The following is a 21758-nucleotide window of genomic DNA, read 5'->3' on the forward strand; positions in this document are numbered from 1 at the left end:
TTTATTATTGACTTATTAATATTTAATTTGACATTACGACAGAAATATTAGATTTTGTTAATGTTTAAAACTGTGGAATGTTGAATAGTAAAAGTTTTCAGATATTGTGCAATTTAATATGTGCAGGCTTTGTTTCATAATTTTTAAAACATCACAATTTTGCATATATGTATATTATTACATAATTTATAGTTAATTATATTTAATTAAATCCTACGTATTTTGCATTAGATGCATATAGTATTAGAAGGTTGTTTAGTGTAATATTATGTATGATTTTTGGGCAAATAATTAGTGATCAGGGTTGTGTTATATCATATATTTTTTTCAACAGCTGGCATTGAGAATTTTTAATTAATCACTTCATTAATTGATGTAGTTTTGATCAGTTTAATCAGTTTCAGTAACTTTCAAGAAATGTAAATTTTTTGTTTCATCTGACGTATTTTCACGTTTCATTTGTTAACATTTGCTTGCATGTATTCTTGCATACGATTTTTTTATAACTTATTCTTTTATTTAAAAATGAAAATAAAAATTGCATCTCACTCCCATTTTTTTCTTCATTTTTGCTTTAATGCAGCAGTTGGGGGAATGATTAAACGCAAATCAGGTTTGAATTTAAGAAATGTTCAGCAACATGTTGTGTGGAATTATTGTAATTCATTTTGTTCTGTTCAATATGGCTAAATATGTTTGATTTATTTGAAAATTTGAAATTGTAATTTATTGCGAACTGGTGTTTTTAAATAAAAATTTCCATTACGTGTTGCGCAAATGAATTTCGCGACGAAGCAGTGATTATTTTCTCTGTGAATGGTCTTTAAAGAAGTAACAGCTGTACGTTTTCAAGTGGTTTAATTATTTGATGACTGACAACTCTTTCAATCAAGAAACTTAAAATGATGTTTCAAATGGAACATCGATTGCGAAAGGAAAAACATCGTCTTGGGTTAACCATATGTAAAGCGCTTCATGTAGAGCTATTTCAGTTATTTTTGCGGCTAGTGGGATGTTTTTTTTTATAAAATCAAGTTTTAACAAATGATATGTTATGTGAAGTGATAATTTTGTCGGTAATAGTGTCGCTTAATCATTTATTTTCTAGTTTACAAATCACGATAAGCACTTTATTTAGTGCAGTAGGTAAATTGCTGTGATTTATCGAATTAATACAAAAAGCACAGTATAATTTAAATATTTTATTGTTGTTTGCAACAAGCAGCGTGTTTCAATGACTACTAATGCAGTTTTTGAAAATTTTTAAATAGTTGTGTATAGCATTGATTGTATTATGTATTATATATATTATGTAGATTATATATATTATTTAGTGTAAAATGAAATTTAATGAATAAAATTGCAGTTTTTTTGTGTAAAAAATGTAATTTTAAATTATTTTTGCTTCGAAATGATTGGCCTAATTTTGAAAAAATTGTTGAATTGACCTTGATTGTTCATTTCCGAAGCAAGGTTAGTTACAGTAATCTTATTGTTTTTGTTGTCCTTGCTGACGGTGACCGCTGATTTTTGGTCGCTCTGTATGCACTTTACTTTAGCCTTTTTGAGCATAAGTTTACATCTTTTGCATGATTTTATTTTTTTTTGTTTTAAAAAAGTTATATATGTTCACATTTCATATGGTAATGAATATTTCAATTTTTCCCACGCTGGACGAATGCAAACTATTGGCCTGCTGGATTGAGCGAGTTGTGGGCTGAATTGGTAGTTTCAGTGCTTTGAAATTGTCTATAATTTTTTCGCCATATTTACTTGAATCGTAAAAAATTGAAAGTTAAATTATTTTAAATTTACTTTTTCTAATCTAGAAATCGAGCAGTGAAAAACCAGGCGGCCTCTGTTCATCGTTCAGGTGGCATGGGACAGTCGCCTTCTGCACCTATTGATGTTGTTTCTTCAAACGCTCGTTCGGTGAATTCTTTTTTGTTTTGCTTTGTTTTATTTTGTTTTTCATCAATTAATTAATTTGCAATAATGATTTTCAGGATCGTGACGCGAAAGCTAGACAGTCGACTAGAAGTTTGCCAGACAGTCAAGCATGGATAAAGGCCAGTTCAAAGCATGCGAGCGACGAATTGAAGCGTTTTTCATCCGCGACGACAACTCAGCAGCGTCCGTCTGATTTGAGCAATTTCAGTACAGGCGTCTTGAACAGGCAGCATCCTTGTTGGAACAGAAGCGCCGCTCCGTATTATGTGGAAAGCAAAGTGAAGACCACGACCGGACCGCGGTCGCTGGATATCAACGTCAAAGCGTTGTATCGTGATCAGCGCTCTGCACGTGACCTTCGCGTTTGGTAAAATTCAAAAATTTTCGTTCTCCTCTCGGTGAAATTGAAATTGCAGCCTTGTCCTTCAAATTGAATAAATATTCAGTTTCCTTTTTTCTCTTCTCACGTTTTACCTTCTTACAGTCGCGAAGAGCAGATGGATGATTGTTGGTCCGACGTTGCATCTGACATGTATCGCTTGAACCGGAACGGCAACGCCGGCAAGTCGGCAACGTCCGGATTTGGGAAATTTGAAAAAGAATTCAACAAACGTCGTCCAACGGAAGCAGCAACGCCTGGTCCGATTCAAAGCTCCAATTGTCGATGTTGGAATTTGTGTTCTGATTGATTCTTTTTTTAATTTTAATTTTGCTTCTTCAGCAAATCCGGACAACATGCCAACAACCACTGGCGCCGATCTGCATCATCATCATCATCATCACCACAACCACAACCACAATCATCACCACCAGCCGCATCGTTCTTTGTTGAAAATGAAGCAAAAGTCGACCCAGAAGAAAGCATCTCATCCGGCTGCTTTGGATTTCACGTGGCAAAAATACGCCGCCCACTGCGAAACCAATGACCAAAGCGCGTTGAATAATTCTTCAAAGCACATGACCAGCACCAGTTCGCCGAATCGTCTCAACAAAAGCAGCGTAAGCACTATTGTTATTATATTTTACGATTTTATCCAAAGTGCCAAGTAGTAATCCAAATAAGTCATAATTGCAATGCATAATATTACTGACAAAATGTGAAATTAATGTGGGATTATTTGGAAAAATTTTATTTTATTTTATTAAAAATTGATAACAGAAAAAAAAAGGATTAGCAGAACTGCAAATGAGGAGGAAAGTAGATTGTTTGTTTGTTTCTTTCTTTCTTTCTTTTCATATTCTTTCGCGAATGGATTGCGAGAGATGAGAATTACTTAACAGTGGTTGATTATTAATACGGAAGAGAACTTCAGCTGCGAGGTTAAACTTGTTTGTGAAATTTGCGAACGGGAAGTGTGCATTTGTGATAGAATTAAGAGTTTATTTTCGTCCTGATATATGTTGATATAGCTAACAACAAGTTTCTTTTTGCAGTATCAGCGTCGTTCGACGTTGAGCATGTCGAAAAGCAGCCTAGCTTCTCCCACTGGCCACAATTACTGCGAGAAGTTGATCATTCAAGTAATTTTTGATGATGGATATTTTTCTTTTTGAAAAAAATTTTGGTAATTTTTTTATAAAAAATATTATTCAGAGTTTGCGTTCGGAACTGAGCGCCGAGCGGACGGTGCGTTTGGACGCCGAGCGTCGCCTGAAGCAGTTGGAAAACGAATACCAGGCTTTGAACGCGCAGCTGGCGATTGTTGAGAAACAGCTGAGCGATGTGAACAAAAAATTGATTTCACAAGGTGAAAATTTGAAGCAGAAATCCCTTTCCTGTGTCGAATTGACATGCAAAACCAAGGTGAGTTGTTGTTGTTGTTGTTGTTTTTGATGACAACATAAGATTCAGAGTTAATCCGTTTGCATAATTTGCTAATTGTCCCATGACAAGTGCAAAGTGAGAATAAATTAGAGTAGAGTGATGGGATGGTGAAAGTTGGATTTTTGCTTTTTGCAAAAAAAAATCCAAGTGTTTTCACAATTTATTTATGGACACATGTGCACACGAGTGTTGTTGAATATTTGAGGAACTTGAAGAGTTGATCGAGGCGACGAAAGTTCAGCTGAATCAGAGTAATCAAGAACGAGACCGTCTGCTTGAAAGCCGAGCGGCTGAAAAAGCAGCCTACGACAAATGCTTGGACGATATATTGAGTCGGGTAGCTAAAGCGGTTGTCGAATATGAAGTGAGTTTTGGATCAAGAAGAGCCAACGAGCAAAACCAATAATTAATTAATGAATTGTTTTATCGCCAGATGCTTAGTCAAGAATGTTTCCGTTTGAAGAATCGGAATATTCAACTGGAAATGGACAACAAAATTCTCTACGCTCAGCTGAGAAAGTATACCGGCATGCAGAGGCCGGTGGTACGTCCAGGGCCGTTGGAACCGATCAGCGCTGAAGCTGAAGAAGACGAAGACGAGGTTGTTTTTCGTTCTGGTCCAAACCATTCCTATGCAAAAGTATGTGCAAACGGGGGCCGTATGTTGATTTGAATTCGCTCCTATTCCACCGATGCGTTGACTGATCGACTGGTTGACTGTAGGTTAACGTGGCCGAGTTGCCTTCGCCGGACAGCAACGCTGGTGAAGCGCTTTGCAGTCGGCCTGTATCGTTCATTTTTGACGGTCAGGGGGAGGCGTTGTCGCCGGTTTCTTGCGGCGAAAAGAGCACAGAGAAGCAATCGTCCGTGGAAACGCTGGTCGACGAGGACAACAGCCGAGTACGGTCTGCATCCGAGTTGCTTTCATCGGCTGCGGCTTCATTCTACGAACTCGCCTCTCCCCAGAAACGACTGTACGAATCCAATCCAAGAACCACGACACTGACGACCACTGCCCACAGCAGCAGCAGCAGCAGCAGCGGCAGCGGCGGCGGCGGCGGAAGCAACAGTAACACTAGTAACAGTGGTGGTGCACCACTTCGAACTGCAACTCCAACATCACAAGCAACCAGAGCTTGCAAAATTGATCAACTGCAGCAGCAGTCGTCGTCGTCGACGACGAGAACGGATCGAGGATTGTCGACAGTTGGGCCGGACAGTTTGCCAACCGTCGGGGGCCATCCATTCTCGGCTAACGAGAAAGAGTCGACGAGCCGCCTGGTTGGAACCGAATTGCCGGACGGAAGCAACAAGCTGGAGCTGATTGTCAACATGCTGCACAGGGTGAATTTCCACTCGTCGGCCGCCGTCGGTCAGGCGCTGCCGGCCGCCGTGGCTGCTGCGAGCAGATTTCGCGCCAAAAAGCCCCACGGACTGGACGACGGCTATTCGACCATGTCCAGCGACCGTTGGACGGATTCTTTGGCGATGTGGTCGCCGGCCAGTCGGTCCAAAGCGACCACAATCACCACCACGGCCGATTCGTCCGTGCACAGCGGCTCGCCGTTGTCGTTTTCGTCGGCCGGAGCCGGCGCCAGGCGGCCGGAACTCGAGCGGCGGTCGGTGGCCAGGGTCGACGCGACCGCCGGCCGAGCTTCTTCGGCTTCGTCTTTCGCTTCGTCGTCGAGCGCCTGGTCGGCTCGATGGACCGTTTTCGACGGATGCGTGCCCGGCATGCTCAGACGTTGTTGGTCGGATTCGCAGTTGCGTGCGCGACCGGCGGCGCCGGCGCCGACGCTGGCGTTGACGATGGATGCGAGCCCCGACCCTGCTGGTTCGGCTGATGCGCACGACGACGACGACGACGACAGTCTGGCAGTGCTTCAAGCGCCAGTCGACTGTGTCGAAGCGCTTTTCAACGTACCGTTTGAAGATGTGGATTGCGTAAGTTTTTGCAACAAGTCAACTTTGACTGATCATCAGTAAATGAATAAATGAATGATGTTTTTAATGTAATTTTTTCAGCTTATTCAATCGTTGAATGACTCGGCCACGTCGAACGACGAACAGTTGTGCTTGTCGACGAGGAAGAAACGGACAGAAGATGATGCGGCGGCGGTGGCTTGCCAAGGGTCGGAATTGCTTTCCTGCTTTTCACAAGCTGAAGACACTCGCCGCCTGTTGCCTGAGATGAATCACCACGACCATGCTGGCCACGGCACTGAACGCGGTATGGTCGTCGCGTTGGATGCGGCCGAAGAGTTGGAAGACACGGATTTGTCCACGGATGTGTCGGTGCGCAGTGGCGACTTCGCTTTCAGGCCGAGCAGCACCAGCAGCAGCTTTTCCTCGGACGAATCGGATCGGGAGATGAACGTCATGGTCGACTGGATAAAGCAGTTGAAAATCAAAACCGGTAAGCACAGCACAAGGGTAGCATCTAGTGCAGTGGTTCCCGAATTTGAACGGGCCATGGTAATCCATTGCCATTGCCTCGGTAATCTTCATGTTACCGTGAACCCCTAACAGTTCACTTGATGTGCAGGGAAAAGGAGGGAATACTACGGTAAGGGGGCTTAAAGCCAGAGTAGTTGTTGTATTGGAATGGAATATAAATGGAGCATCGACGTGGCGTTTTGTGTCAGACAGCTCTTAGCAATATCAATTGAAATTAAATCAAATGAAGGAGTGGACATCTGAAAATGTCTCCGGGGACCCCACTTTGGGAACCACTGATCTGGTGGTGTAGTTAGTAGCTTTTTGCTTTGCTTCTTCCTCAGGACGGTAGTAGCTTGTTTGTTTGTTTGTTTGTTTGTCAGTTGAGTTACTTCGTCGTTATTAACAAGAAGAGTGTGGGGTGGGACAATTTTGGAAGAAAAAAAATTTTCCATTCCATTCTTTTGCATTTGGTCAGGTCACCGGAAGTTCGGACTCGTCCGCTATTTGCCTCCAGAATTTCGACCCAGCATCCTGAGAAGGGACGTCTATTGTCGCTTCGGCAAACAAGAGCGGGAAGCGTTGTCGAAGTTCGATTTTTTGGCCGAATTTCGCGACAGGTCCTTTTCGCCGAAATGCAAAAAAGTCGACTCGACCAGGGCAGGGGCGTTGGCCCGAGGCCGCGAACCCTGCGACGGCAAGAAAAAGCGACAGAAGGCGGCGGCCACGCCCAACAGCGGCCGGCCTGACAGGCGCAGTTTCAGCTTTGACGATTTGGCGAGCGCGGCGGCGGCCGATGGTCACCAGGCGAAACTGCGAACCGGCATGGCGCCAGCCGTGGTCGATCCGCCCGACGCCACTTGGCGGCATTTGAGTGGTTCCACGGCCAGTGTCCACACGTCTCCTAGTTATTGTTCGTCGTCGTTTCTCAGCGAACTTCTCGGTGAGCAGACGTTCTTCAGCTCGAGTTCGTCGCTCAGTTTCAGCATTGCTTAAGTGATGAAAAAGCAAAAAATTTAAAACTAAAAAATTTACAGACATACCTACATACCTACCTACCTACCTACATACATACATACATATGCATATATATATATATGTAACTAACGCAGCACGTGCCACTCGCGATACTAGACGATCGGCATTACTTTTTTTTAGCGCATTTTATTCATTTCCCCCCTTTCAATTCGTTTATTATCTTTTTTCTTGCTTTTTGCTTTATTACTACGAGTAGTAATAATTCACTTTCCATTTCCTCCTAAATGTGCATTATTTTATTTCGCAGCTTGTTGTTTTATTCAACATTATTATTATTATTATTGTTATTATTATTCTCATTGCCAACTGCTACTATGAACACCCTATATGTATATGTATATACTCGTGGATAAATAATAATTATTATTTCTATTTTGATTTTTCAAATTGGACATTGCAATTGTTGTTGATGTTGTGCAATTTTAAAATGTTCGCTTAAATTGTCAGCAACTTTTACTGTCGTTGAAAAGATAACAAAATTTGTATATAGCACAACTGGTGGTGCAGTTTGTTGTGGGTGCACATTTCCATTTGTCAAATTATTGGACATCTATCTGTTCCCTGTTTTTGATGGAAAAAAGAATTACGCCAAGAAATTTGTCTTAAGATTTCTTAAGATTATGCCTTAACGCAATGCAGTGAACATCTTCTTTTTTTGTTTGATTTCTTGCCATCATGATATACATATATGCAGTGCAGTTCAAAAAATATAATATCTATATAAGCGTTGGAATTAAGCATTTGAAAGAATATTGTTGCCACGAATTTGATTTGAACACGGTGAAAAAGGTTCGATCGATTGCTGTTCCCAATATGCAAATTCTGTGATGAAAGTGGCAGCTTGGGTCGATGGAAGAAAATTTTTGCGATGACAGTATTGTGAAAGTGATTTCTTTTTCTTCCCTTCTGTTTATCTTTTTTAGAAGAGTGAAAATTAATCAAATTTTGTAGCAGAGGATAAATTTTTTTGCCAAGAAAGCTAAAAAGCGATTCAACACTTCCTACTGTACTAGTGCTGCCTTACTGTAAAATTTAAACAAATTCAAGTGTTCTGTGCTGTTGTTCTGTCTCTGTAAAAGTGTTGTAAATTTACATGAAAATTAACCTTCAGTACATCTTTCATTCAAAGCTGCTCATGTGTACAGTCGGTGTTTGACAGTTCGAAGTTTCACGGTTGAACAGTGAATTTCAAATTCACTGAGGAGAAACTGAAATTTGCCGGACAAACAAATGAATGAAATGAAAGCAGCTTCTTCTGTTTGAAAATATTTTGCCGGCCAATAACAATTTTGTCTACAATTTCTAAACTGACGTGAAAAGTGTATTTTGCTTCACCATTTGCGCAATCAAGGCATTATTCATTATTCTGGAGAGCAACCAACGTTTGTTTTGCTTACTGAAAAACTGTTTCAAGTGACTTGCTGCTTTTCAATTCCTCACATCGAAATTGTTCTTTTTAAATACAGTAACCTCAGTGAATGTTCTTGCTCATCATCTTTGATTGTACAGCAGTCATTATTGTGCTAAAAGCACTGACATAATTGGAGAAATTGAATATCAATCAATCAGTCTAGAAAAGTTCGAAATTTTGCTTTTTTCCAAGTTTCATTTTCATCAAAACGGAGTAGAAATTGTATTTGTAGACAAAGTTGACATACAACTGACAACGAACGGTTCAGCATATTCATTCAGTTTTGCTCATCGCCTGCTCTTGTTTCTTCAGAATGGCCAGAAGTGCGTTCTAGATTTCGGCGAGCGAGCACAGGATGAGTATTTTCTGCCAGCAGGGCACAATTAGCCGACCGTAAACGTCGACGGCGGATTCCTGCAGAGCGGCCGACCTCAACGGGCGTCGCTGTGACGCGTCACCACTTCCTGGGGTCAAGCCATTATCTGCATTCATTGGACTTTTCTTGTCCAATTTGCATCCATTCACAGACTGTATTGTATACTCATTCGGTCATGCTGTCATAAGAAATTGCTTCATTATTAAACAAGAGCAAGAATTACTTTATATACCATTTCCAACATTGCAAACTGATTAAAATGGCACTTCAATTAGCAGCTGTTGCTTTTCTGTTCATTTTCAACCAAACGAACAAAATGATTTGAAATTAACAATTTTTTCGGAGAACATTCATTTAAATTTTGTTTAATCTCAGCATTGCAGTAAACAATAAATATATTTAAGGGAAAAACGATACACAATAAAAGTTGGGTATTGCAAATTTATGCAAATAAGTGAATGCAAATTTTAAACATATTTGAAAAGGGAAGTTTATTGATAACGTTGCACTGCGAAAAGAAAGAATACTGATAAGAACGGTAGAAGTAGACCCGTCGTCAAGGCGCGAGCATCGTTTGAAAAATGATTGTGATAATGGACGAGAAAGAAGTTCTGCACAGTGGGAGCACGAGGGAAGTTGTTGACGGCGGTTTCCTGCCAGGGGCGTGGCGAATATCCCTGAACACGAACCCATAGTTCTTGGAAATTGCGTCCCACGCGCGTTGGGGATTTCACCGTCGTCGCCGTGGGCATGTCCAAATTGCCGTCCCACTGCCAGAGCAGGGGTGAGTTGAGTTTCGTTCGGATTTCTTGCCCTCCACGAGGTGCCTTTTTCACTTTACCAGATTGGCTAGAAAAGAGAAAAATGATCACTATTATTATTATTATTATTATTATTTGGTTTTTTCTTTATTTTATATTCATGTCACGTGCTGTTGGGAAGCATGGATGTTTTTGATGTGATGGATTTCGTGAAAGTCTACCTGAGAACAGTATCGTTGTAAATCACGGGTTTGACGTCAAAACCGAACCGCTTCACGAGATCAACAACACTATCTTTACCAAGGAAGTGTCCGGCACCGAAGGCGAAAAAGAACGACTTTGCAGGATTTGCACGCAATAATCCGATTACCCGATTAGCCATGCGCACGTTGCGCTTTTTGATCAGCTCCTCCCGAAAGTATGCGTTGATGTCCTCAGTGCCGGCGGCATCCTCCTCCACTGACCGGCCATCGTTATCTACATTTGGCACCTGGAAAGATTAAATAAATACAGATATATACTGTGGAACATGAAGTGATGAATATGGAAATTTTTTCTTTTCAAACTCACCGGCACAGCATCATGAGCAAAAATCGTCTCGTCCAAACTGCCGCAGATGTAGTGTTCGATGAGACGGCTTGTTTGTTGAGCCAATTCCAATGTGGTGGCCGATGTGCGATTTACCCGTCCAAGCAGCGCCTGCTCGTGGTCGCGCAACATCTGGTCCAATGCGTGCAAAACTTGCGGTTCCCGCAGTGAATTCAAGGGCTCGCACTGTTCACCGGCAGTTTCGATCGCACCGAGAGCTATGGACAAGCTGGACGCTTGTTGAGCTAAATACAAATCAAGCACAGGAATTCCCCGTCGTTCAATTGCTTGTCTGTTTAGAGAATTCAACAGAAACATTATCCAAATGGGTCTTTTCCGTTCCCAGTTGCCTGCAATTGAAGTGAAAAATATACAACGCATAATATGTACACTGCGCAGAGAAACAGAGACAAAACTATGCAGCTCATTTTTCACTATTTGCATTTCTTACCGGCGATACTTTTGAAAAGATAATCTGCGTAGGCGTCATTATGACCACCAGACCGCTGGGTATCGATCCATTCCGGCAGTGCTTGTCTGATCATTTGCATGTGCGATTTTATTCTGACGTACAAATCAGTCGGCAAGTGATCGGCTATTTCTTCACCATCAGGCAAATACTGACACCGGGCAAGACTTTCCACCGTTTTGGGATTGTTCAAATCCAATTCCAAGAAAACACTGTCCGCCTGGTAAAATGCTTGCTTTGCCGCTTTGCTCACGTACTCCCACACTTCGGTATACGGTACGTGAATTGTGCCGAAGAAGTAACTAGCAGGATCACCTTCAATGCGCCACAGAAACGTGCTCAGCTTTTGCGGAGCGACTGAATTATTCTACAAAAAATTAGAAACAGGTATGTACAAATTTATAATTTTTACTTTTATAATTTATATTGAAAGTAGTGGGTGGCGGTGGGTGGGGGGAAAGGGGGAGAAATGTGAACAACTGTTTATCAGTGAAAAGTTTTTGAATTCATTTTTGAACAGATGAATAACCGTCCGTCCATCTGTGCTAGTTCACCATCCTATCAACAAGGTAAACAACAGCTAATTTCAGCAGCTTGATTAATTAATGATTCGATTGATTGTTCAAAAGTTCAAAAGGCGTCCCATTCATTTTTGTCCTTCTATTTTGCGCTTTCTGCACAACTCTTTCATCTTTGCCTCTCAAAATATCCTGCTCAATTTTCAAATACTAGAAATAGAGGGAAAAAAAGAAAAAATAATAAAACAATCGTTTACCTTTTCTGAGCAGAAGTGCGGCTTGTGTGAAGTTGCGACGAAAGCAACTTGGAACAGAATGCAGTAGATTTTTAACATCCAAAGATAAAAAAGCATCTCACAGTGTGATGGGAGACAATTTGTTCTTGCACACAAAACTATTCACGCCATTCAAACATATTATTGTTCGCAGTGTATTTTGATGCAAAAGTATCAAAGGTGATCATAACAAAAATATCAGAATTGCATAGCAGCTTCAGCATTGTTGGTAAATGAAAAGAAAAATCCCACAACTTGTCCCACAATAGATGATAAATAAAATGGGAATTGTCGAACTGTTTCACGTGAAAATGGTTGGGATTAGAAATGATGCGAAATGTTCACGCCACATTCAGGAAGTGATTGTGGAAGGTTTTGTGAAAATGAAATGAAATTTGGAAGCAGGGAAAGTTCGGTGATGAACCTGCAGAGAGGAGCGGGTCAGAGTTTTTGACATACTCTGCTCTAGTGGTTGGCGTCATTCACTGCTGTTATGGCAGAATGACGAATCAGCTGCCTGAGCAAACAACATCTCTTGGCCGCTGATGAACGGAGAGAGCGGATTTGCATCCCATCGTGAAAACTGTCCCAATTTTGCACAAATCTGCTTAGCAGGTGCTCGACCAATGGTAGTGCAGTGGTCAGCGCGATTGCAAAGGCCGGCAACAACGCATATATATGTATTAACAAATAATAATAATAATGATCATGATCAAACTGAATGAAATAAGAACAACTGCAACAGCAATTTAAAAGAATTAGCATAATAATTTTTTAACTTTAAAAAGTCAATTTTTCCAAATTGAAGAATATTTTTATCTGTGAAACGTGATTTATACGCCTCAGAGATCAAAAGTTCGCTGCGGCACAGTTCAAAAGGGGGCTTAATCCGCTTAAGCATTGCTAGTGAATGGCGGTATTCTTTTTGCAGTCTGCCGGTCGTGAATGAGAAAAACGGCGCATTGTCTGATCCGACACCGCGGTCCCTTTTGAACCACTGACCCTGATTATCTTCTGATGCATTAATTGAAGCTTCTATTGTTGTTACTCTTGAAACGCGACACAATACCTCACCCGCCGATATTAATGAAATATTCATCTGTTAAATTTGAATGCAGCACAACAATATGAGGTTGGTCAAATTTCATTTTATCAACAATACACTTGCTGAATTATAATTAATAAATTTTCCCACGTCTATAATAATGTTTATAGGTCGACTGTTATGTAAATTTAAAATGCAATTTTTTCGAGAATTTGTTTTCAAGGATGAAAAGAAATGAAAATTTTACTAATTTGTGGTTTTTCCGTCGACATAGTGATTCGTGCATCAGTAGTTCAGTTTTGGATCGTTGCATACCAATTAATCTGTTCAAATGAATGGTTTCACTTCACACCGTTTACAGCACTGATGATTCAGCATCACCAGTTCATGATGAATTCTGTTTCTATGCCGTGAGTGTGTTTTGTAAATTTTATCAAAAAAATTTGTTGCATGATCAAAAATTCGACGACCAGTGTGAAAATTATTTCAATTCCTTAGCTGAATTGCTTCGTCCAATGGAAAGCAATTAAATGAAAATGAAATGTTCATATTTTTATTTCAGCAATATTTTTTCTTGTTTCTAGCGTTTTCAGAAATAAAGAACAATAGAAATTTGTGAATAGATTTTACAACAGTTCCCCACAGATTGCTGTATTCAATGCCGCTGATACAGTACAAATTTGTAATTGACAAAACACTGACTGTCAGGTAAACAAAGCTATGCCGGGGTCATTGCATTGTCAGAAATAACAAAGGGTGCAGCTGTTCTCTGTGGGCGGCTCCTTTCATGGAAGTGAAGCACACTTTTTCCGGGCATTGTTGAAGTTGCTTTGTTCCTTCGGAAATGTTTTTACACATGAAATATTGAAATGAATAAAGCAAAAGCAAATTACAAAAGAAAAGCACAGAAAAGGAAGTTTACCTTTCTGGAGCAGAATGATGTGATGCTTTTGATGAGGTTTCCAATAAGAAACGTGCCAATGTTACCCTGAAACACAACTGTATCGTGAAAAATGGTCTGTGTTTTATACTTTTAAAAAAAGCTTTTAATACAATCATTGCTTGTTTTCAATAATCAGCTTTTTTTCACTAGTAAATATCGAATATTTGTTATTCAGTTTAATTTTCGTACATTTTTACGACTGATTGAACTGCTTTTCATTTCAACGACATTCTTGAAAATAGAATATAATAAATTAATATTCTGAATTGAGCAGCACCGCATTTCTTGTCATATCTCTCTGTTCGTTGAATAATTTCTTTCAAGTGCAATTCATTGTTAAAACTGTTTGCTTAAGCAAACGCTATCAGCGGCATACTTGAGAACAACACTTAGCCTTGCCGTTATTGGCAAATAATTTTCAGTGACCATAGTTGTCCGGTCAAATGGACAAAAATTGCTGTTCATCACCTATCAAGCTCTTGGCCACTTTTAGGTTGCCACATGTGAACAGTGATCATCGATTTTTTGAACTGAATTCATACTTGCCAATTTCATTGGAATCTTTCTTTTATAATGATAATTTTCATTTCATAAAAAAGGTGCTTTAATAATTTCAACAATAAAATACTTTTGTCGAGATGCTTTTCTGAAGATTCCACTCATTGCGTGCTTTCAAATCTGTCATTTTATCGCTTTGGCGAACTAGGGAAATTTTGAATTTCCAATTTTTCTTCATTTCATCCAGCGTATAATATTTGTTAACACGCTTTCGAACATTATTCATAAATGATGCTCCATTGCTGAAAGTTACAATTTTCATAAGGCAGGTAATTTGAGAACATTTCATGTGGAGATAATTAATGAAAATAATTTTTGGCGCAAATATAATTTTAATAAAATGGAGCAAAAGCTGCCACATCCAAACCACCACAAATGCAGTGTTCGATTTGATCACAGGCTCTTCATGCTAATTCCATGGCACCGCCAGGCATTCGTCGTAGGTTCATGGTTATATAAAGTATGATATAGTGCATACAATGCTTGCTAACAGTTTGCGCAATGAATTGAATAATTTGCATAGATCACTGGTTGTCTTGATTACATTGTGAATTTTGAATGAGCTTGATTCTAGTTGAACTAAATGCTATTATTAGCATTGGAATTCCACGTCATTCTAATGATGTCGTCTATTTAGCAAATTTAACATAAACAATTATTTATACGGTCTCATTATGAAATTTTAAAATATATCTGATTTTAACTATGGTAAAACTGATAAACATGCATTTATTTCACGTTTTGAAATGATGAGGACATGTGTGAACAGTTGCTTTGCATTGTTTCGCTTGTTGATTTTTGTAATTATCATGCTTGATCTGTAAGAATTTGCAAATTTATAATTTGCTGAACTTTAACGGCTCGTAACGCAAACGTAAGCAGTCATTTAGCTCATTTGGTGCGAGCAACAGACACTGATGACGAAACGCGCAGTTAATTGCTGTTTGTCCGTTCATTTGAATAATTTGCATATGTAAAATATTCTAATAAGCAAATACAAGTAAAATGTTAAATGAAAATGTGAGCTCAGTAGTTGAAATGCTGGTCTGGTTTAGTGCGGCTCAAGCTTTCAAAGTACGAATAGCCATGTGACATATTCGCAATGCAGAACAGAATGTTGATTACACGTAAGTCTGTTGTTATCTCATACTATGTATAAATATACTAGATATATAATAATGCAGTTTTTTATTTCTCTATTGATTTCTTTTTTATACTACAAAGGGTGTTTGTTGATTCCATTGATCTTATATGAAAATTGCAATTCAATCTATCAATCTCTTTTGATTTCAAAATCAGTTTAAATTGTAGGCCAACTTGAAGGATGTCTCATTTATTTTTAAAAAATCAGAAATAGTAAGCACTGTTTTGCAGTTTATTGTCCTTTTACCTAAAAAATATCAAATATATAAAAGATTATTAATAAAACTCTACAATAAAGCCATCTAATGAAATGATAGTGAAATGAATTTATTAGTTGCATTGAATCTGGAATAATGCTAGATAACTGTAAGGTATTGCTTTCTTTGAACACGTGGTTTGATACTTCAGCAGATTATAACACTTTTTGTGCGATATTTCAAACTTTTTTATGATCCATGAAATATAGAGATCAGAATCAGCTTGTTTTGCCTGTCCGCAAAAAGCAGCTGTGCAAATATTGATTTTTTGTATCAAATGGATGTTCCTTTCACAGACGACGGTAGCAGGGGCAAATGAAAAGGCAGATGCAAGGGGAACATTATGTTTAAGCAATTTATTAATTCTTATGTAAATAAAAGCAACGTTATAACAAATATTGAACAGATAACAGTTTCCAGTTTCAAAGTTGACAAAAAGAAGCAAAGTAGAGGAAAAAAGGCTACGTCATCGTTGTAACTGTATTCCACTGCATAGCAAACGCAGAGAACTTTCTTAAACAATCAACCGTCAGACAGCTGCTTAAAATCACACCTAGATAAAGTGAACAAGCTAGACTTTCACAAGTTTTCGCTTTTTTAATCAGCTCAACAGTAAACAAATACGTCGAAGCTTAGCCAATAGCCTAGCCATAGAATCTTGAACACGGTTATGCATATTACCATAAACACAGCTAGCATTTTTTTAAAGAAGTTTCCTTTTATTTTCCCACTTTATTATCAGCTTTAATCGAGCTCTTGCAGCTTCATATAGAATGTGGAATTTTTAATTTGTTTATAATATATGGCAAGAATAGAAACTAGAAAAGGTTTTAAATTTTTATCACTGCTAATGCACTGAAATTTTGAAAAACTCAATTTGCAACTTTTGCTGTAAAAGATTGGAAAATGCAATAGCACGCGCGTTTTTTTTGCATTGCGGACTTGTTTTTGTTCTGTTGCAACATTTGCAGCAATATGTGACGTTTAAGTTGTTCACTAATGGTATTTGCTAAATCTTTGTCATTAAATCCAACATATTTAACATGCTTGAAGAAATCCTGCTTCACTTGTTATGTTTTTTTATAATTCGTCGTTTTAAAGTGAGTGTAACAAAGAAGCATGGCCTCTGTGACGCTTTAACGTAATTTTAACAGCTGTCTGTTTTTAGCAACATAAGAAAGTTAAATTGGGTATTTGTAGGCAGTTGCTTATAAATTAAGACGAATTATTCTTTCATTATGTGCAGTTGATCAGATATTTTTATAAAATTTATTTCGGCAGTATACGTTGAAGAATGGAAATTACTAGATATTAGTGTGCGTAGTGTGTTGCTGTAATGTGAATGAACATTAATGAGCAAATGAACAAATAAGCAGCGATCAGAACACTGGTCAACGAAGGCGGCGACGCTTCACCAACCTAAACATCTGAAAAATGCTTAAAACCTGCATAGCACATTGGAAACCTCGAGATAGCAAACATCTCGAGGAGTAGCAGTATTTTATTTTAAAATTTACGAATTTTACCACCGAAGATTTTCCTTGTTATTAAAATTATACTGTGCAGCGAGCAGAATGCATTCCTATTGATAGCTTTTAAGTGAAGCATTTCCGTGAATCTTGAATTTTCCAATTTAAGTAGAATTCTTACTGCATCATTGCTGCATGGTATAAAATAGCTAAATGTATTCAATACATTTTAATTAAAAATCTTCTTCAAATAATGAAAAACTTTCTTCGTATGATAAGAAGATACGCAATTTGCAAACAGTGTTTGCATTGCAATTTCAATGCATCGATTGAATATGCAGTTTAATTTTGAATGATTCACCACAGAAATCCTTTTATCTAGTTTAGTTTTTCAGATATTTTGATTGAATGCATATTTTCATGTTAAACAACTTTAATGTATTGAAAATAGTCGTTCAAAAGCATTCTGAAGTGAAATTTAAGCAGCTTGCCTGTTGGAATTTGCGTTGTTGTTGAATAACATTTTTTTTCAAGTAAAACTAATGCTAGATGCTAGTTTTCCTACTTGAACACGGTCAGCGGTGTGCTTGAGAGCAGTGTTTAGATTTGTCGTTATTGAATAGCGATTTGAAGTAGCTATTGTTGTCGGTCAAAGGGGTGAACGGTTGCTCTTCAACCAAGTCTTCTGGCTGATTCTAAACTAACAACAACGCAGTTTTATCCTGATCAATTTTGTCATCTTATTAAACCGTATTTATTTTTAAAAATACTAATTCCTATATTAAAATATTTTTGAATAAAGAAACCAAATTTCGTAATAAAGAAAAATAAGTTCGACATTCCATTTCTTCCTAGGTTTCAGTTTTCTATCAGCTTGTCTGAAACACAGTATTGTATATTTTTAAAGTTTGAACAATAGAGCTGGGAAAACAAAGTTCATTTATTCTGTTAGTTTTCAATTTCCTGCCGTTTAGGCTCTTCTAGCTTGAATTTTCCCGTCTTTTGCAGTGCTTTTTGTCTACAGTCAACCGGATAGGTTCAAGCTAACACTGTCTGCCATTTTTTAAGGATATTAGAGTAGACAAAAGTGCGTCCTACATTATGATGAGCACAGGCGAGATTATCTGCCAAGGGACAAATTAGCCGACCGATAAGCAATTTTGATTAAAGATTCATGTAGAGTAGCCGACCTCAACTGGCGTCATTATGCCGCGTCGCCGCTTTCTGAGGTCAAGCCATCTCTGGAGCCATTAGGCTTTTTTTGAATACATCCACCGACTGTATACCCAATTACGCTGTCATAAGAAATTGCTTTATGACTGGACAAAAATGACAAACTATCTATCTGGAAATGAATTTGCTTTTCAACCTGACAAACTTATGAAAGGCTGTTTAATTGATAACTGGTTCTTATTAAATAATAAGTTATGCAGAACATAATTTCATACTGTCTAATTTATTTATTACTGACACGCGGTAATTGAAGTTCAAATATAGAACAGAAGAGATTTAATAAGTATTTCTTTTGTGTGCCGTGGAACAGAGATGAAAATTGCATCATCTGAACACTTTCCTATAAGATAAGATGGGATAGCAGACAAGATTTGCATGCAACGTTTAGCTGTAATGGCAATTTTTGTGTGATAAAAAACTTTCTTGACGTTTCACTTCAACGCTGAATACTCGTGAGTTATTTATGCAGTTATTATTATTTCAAGTACAATTTGAACTGAAAGGAGTCTCGTTGTGTTTTAAACAATACAGTTTTTTTTATTCAACAAGCTACTGGCTTAACTGTTTGGACAGTATTCTTTATCTTTATCGACTTTCACATGAAATTCATTTTTTAATGTGAAAAATAACAAACATTTTAATTAAATTAACTTTGAATGACTCAGGAGCTAAAAATCGATTTTGAGAAAAGCATTCCTTGATGTTGACATTGCATAACATTCAAAAAACATGCAAAATGAGTTCTGCAAACAGCAATGCTTTACTGAATTGTATAGTAATTGCATACCCTCAACACCTCAAAATTCGATATCAAAAAGAAATTATTTTCTTCTTCTGAAATCGAACTGTGACGTGTTTTTATTCTAATGATTGTACATTACTGATTACTTATACATTACTTTAATTATATAATGTAATAAATAATAGAGGTGGATATTTTCAGAATTTTAATATGCAAAAGTAAAAACAGAAAAAAGAATTTTATTCATGTAAAATGTATTCATAATCAAAATTGCATTGTGAAAAGAAATAGTATTGATAAGAAAGGCAAAAATAGACCCGTAATTAAGCCAGAAGCAGTGTTTGAAAAGTGATTATGGTAATGAACGAGAAAGAAGTTTTGCACCGTATGAGCACGAGGAAAAGGGTTGACAGATTGTTCGTGCCAAGAAGATGCAGAATTTCCCTGAACACGAACCCAGAGTTCTTGAAAATTTCGTCCCACTCTTGTTGTGGACTTCACTGTTGTTGTAGTAGGCACATTCAGGGCGCTGTCCCACTGCCACAGTGGAGGCGATGTAAATTTCTTTCTGATCCCTTGACCAGTGCCACGTCCTTTTTTCGGTTTTTTAGATCGACTGTAAAAAAGCATAAATTTCACTTGCATTCAAAAGCAATAAACAAGGAAGAAGCAATTTTTATATTAAATTTGTAGCAATATACCTGATGACAACATTCTTAGAAATTACAGGTCTGATGTGGAAACCGGATTGCTTCACGAGATCAATAACACTATCTTTACCAAGAAAGTGCCCAGCACCGAAGGCAAAAAAGAAGGATTTTTCAGGATTTGCGTGCAGTAATCTGATTACCCGATTGGCCATTCGCACGTTACGCTTTTTTATCAATTCTTTCTTAAAATATGCGTTTATTTCACCGCTTTCATCATTAGCTGACTCGGTAAGGCTGTCAACGTCTGTCACCTGCAAAAATGATATTACTATTTTAAAATATTTTTTTGGCGCAGACATTGTGTTTTCGTACCTGGACAGTATCGTGGGCAAAAATAGTCTCATCTAAACTACCGCATATGTAGTGTTCAATGAGATCCCGCGTCCTTCTTGCCAATTCCATAGCACCACCGTCAGATGATTGCTCAACCCGTTTTATTGCTTGTTCATGGCTGTACAGTGTTTGATTCAGAGCATGCAAGACTTGTTGTTTTCGTAATGAATTCAATGGCTCGCACTGTTCACCGGCAGTTTCGATTGCACCAAGAGTTTTTGACAAGCTTGACGCTTGCTGCGCTAAATATAAATCCAGTACCGGCACTCCTCGTCGTTCTATTGCTTGTCTGTTCAGTGAATTTAACAAGAACATAATCCATATTGGTCTTTTTCTTTGCCAATTGCCTGAAAATTCAAAAAACAATAACACTATGCACGCGGTCTGTTTTTTCTCAATCTATTAATATTATTGGCATATTTACCTGCAATACTGTTGAATAGGTGATCCGCGTAAGCATTGCTGTGACTGGACCGTTGTGTGTCAATCCATTCTGGCAAAGCTTGTCTGATTATTTCCATATGAGCTTTTATTCTATTGTACAGACTGGTCGGCAAATGATCGGCTATTGTTTCACCGTCAGGCAAATATTGGCAGCGAGAAAGGCTTTGCACCGTTTTCGGATTATTTAAATCCAATTCTAGAAACACATTGTCCGCCTGGTGAAAAGCTTGCTTGGCCGCACTGCTCACGTATTCCCAAACGTCCGTGTATGGTACGTGAATTGTGCCGAAAAAATAGCTGGGCGGTTGACGTTTTATACGCCATAAAAAGTTATTGTACCGTTTCGTTATGGCTGAATTATTCTACAAGAAAAGAAAAACAGATTTTTATTAAATTTACATCCACTGATGGTTTTATTCATTAAAGTTTTGTGATCAATTTCAATACTGCTAGTAATGTTTTTTTCTCATTCTTTGATTAGCTACTTTTGTATTTTGGTAGATGTGTCAGTGGAAATTACACATGTGCAACAGCACCGCTAGGGTAAGGTAAACAAAAGCGCACCGAGGTCGGACAATTGTCATTAATGACAAAGGCCCCACCTCTGCACGGATATCGACTGCTGTGTATTCCATTGTAATTTTTCCGAGTATTATTTTTCAAGCTATTTTGCTTGTTCAGACTTTTTGCCCAAATGAAATGTCCAAATTGGCAAAGTGAAAGCAAATAGTAATTGAAAAATGAAATAAAGTGAAAAGCACTGACAATAAATGGAAGTTTACCTTTTGTAAACAGAATTGTGGCTTTGTCGAAGCTGCCGGTGCTAAATTAGCTTGAAATATGAAGCTGACTAGTATGATCGGAAAATAGAATAACAACAGCATGTTGAATGTTGAGTTAGCTTGTCGACGCAGTAAAACTCTGATGACATGCAGGCGTACTTTTCTCGGCTGTTTGTTGGGAAATATCGGTTGATAACAAGCGTAACAACAAGTAGTAAAAAGATGTAGTGGTGTTTACAGATAAAAAGTATAATATAAATAAATTGCTTATATGAGACAAAATTGAATGCTGATATTTTCGCACATTCTGCACAGCAAATGTTTACAAGGATGCAGCATTCATGAGATGCAGGCTGAAACGGTCGGCAGGCTAGGGAAAAGGGATAAACAGAGCCAATGATCATCCGCACCGAACAGATCTAACTATGCACTGGTGAAACAAACAGCGTCAA

General features: G+C 38.3%; 5 protein-coding genes across 5 annotated transcripts; 1 reads left to right on the forward strand and 4 right to left on the reverse strand.

Moving 5' to 3' along the window:
• Positions 1–914: 914 nt before the first annotated feature.
• Tsp_10716 (hypothetical protein) lies at positions 915–6301 on the forward strand. Its single transcript, XM_003373695.1, is given in 12 exon segments — positions 915–991; positions 1830–1932; positions 2007–2312; positions 2397–2626; positions 2672–2777; positions 2797–2961; positions 3385–3471; positions 3545–3754; positions 3981–4139; positions 4209–4415; positions 4499–5719; positions 5801–6301. 12 exon segments carry the CDS (start codon positions 915–917, stop codon positions 6299–6301), a joined length of 3372 nt encoding a protein of 1123 aa, XP_003373743.1.
• Positions 6302–6685: 384 nt separating this feature from the next.
• Positions 6686–7463, reverse strand: Tsp_10715 (conserved hypothetical protein). Its single transcript, XM_003373696.1, has 2 exons — positions 7457–7463; positions 6686–7233 (listed from the first exon to the last, which is right to left on the reverse strand). Exons 1-2 carry the CDS (start codon positions 7461–7463, stop codon positions 6686–6688), a joined length of 555 nt encoding a protein of 184 aa, XP_003373744.1.
• Positions 7464–9527: 2064 nt separating this feature from the next.
• Positions 9528–11707, reverse strand: Tsp_10714 (GumN protein). Its single transcript, XM_003373697.1, has 5 exons — positions 11630–11707; positions 10837–11221; positions 10368–10735; positions 10019–10287; positions 9528–9885 (listed from the first exon to the last, which is right to left on the reverse strand). The coding sequence occupies exons 1-5, from the start codon at positions 11705–11707 to the stop codon at positions 9528–9530; spliced, it is 1458 nt and encodes a 485-aa protein (XP_003373745.1).
• A 405-nt stretch (positions 11708–12112) lies between these two features.
• On the reverse strand, positions 12113–12746 carry Tsp_10713 (hypothetical protein). Its single transcript, XM_003373698.1, has 2 exons — positions 12427–12746; positions 12113–12383 (listed from the first exon to the last, which is right to left on the reverse strand). Exons 1-2 carry the CDS (start codon positions 12744–12746, stop codon positions 12113–12115), a joined length of 591 nt encoding a protein of 196 aa, XP_003373746.1.
• Positions 12747–18266: 5520 nt separating this feature from the next.
• On the reverse strand, positions 18267–21408 carry Tsp_10712 (GumN protein). Its single transcript, XM_003373699.1, has 6 exons — positions 21307–21408; positions 20505–20886; positions 20060–20427; positions 19739–19998; positions 19494–19653; positions 18267–18407 (listed from the first exon to the last, which is right to left on the reverse strand). The coding sequence occupies exons 1-6, from the start codon at positions 21406–21408 to the stop codon at positions 18267–18269; spliced, it is 1413 nt and encodes a 470-aa protein (XP_003373747.1).
• Positions 21409–21758: the final 350 nt, after the last annotated feature.

The sequence above is a fragment of the Trichinella spiralis genome (assembly GCF_000181795.1).
Source record: "Trichinella spiralis strain ISS 195 chromosome Unknown Scfld6, whole genome shotgun sequence".
Taxonomy (NCBI): Eukaryota; Metazoa; Nematoda; class Enoplea; order Trichinellida; family Trichinellidae; genus Trichinella; species Trichinella spiralis.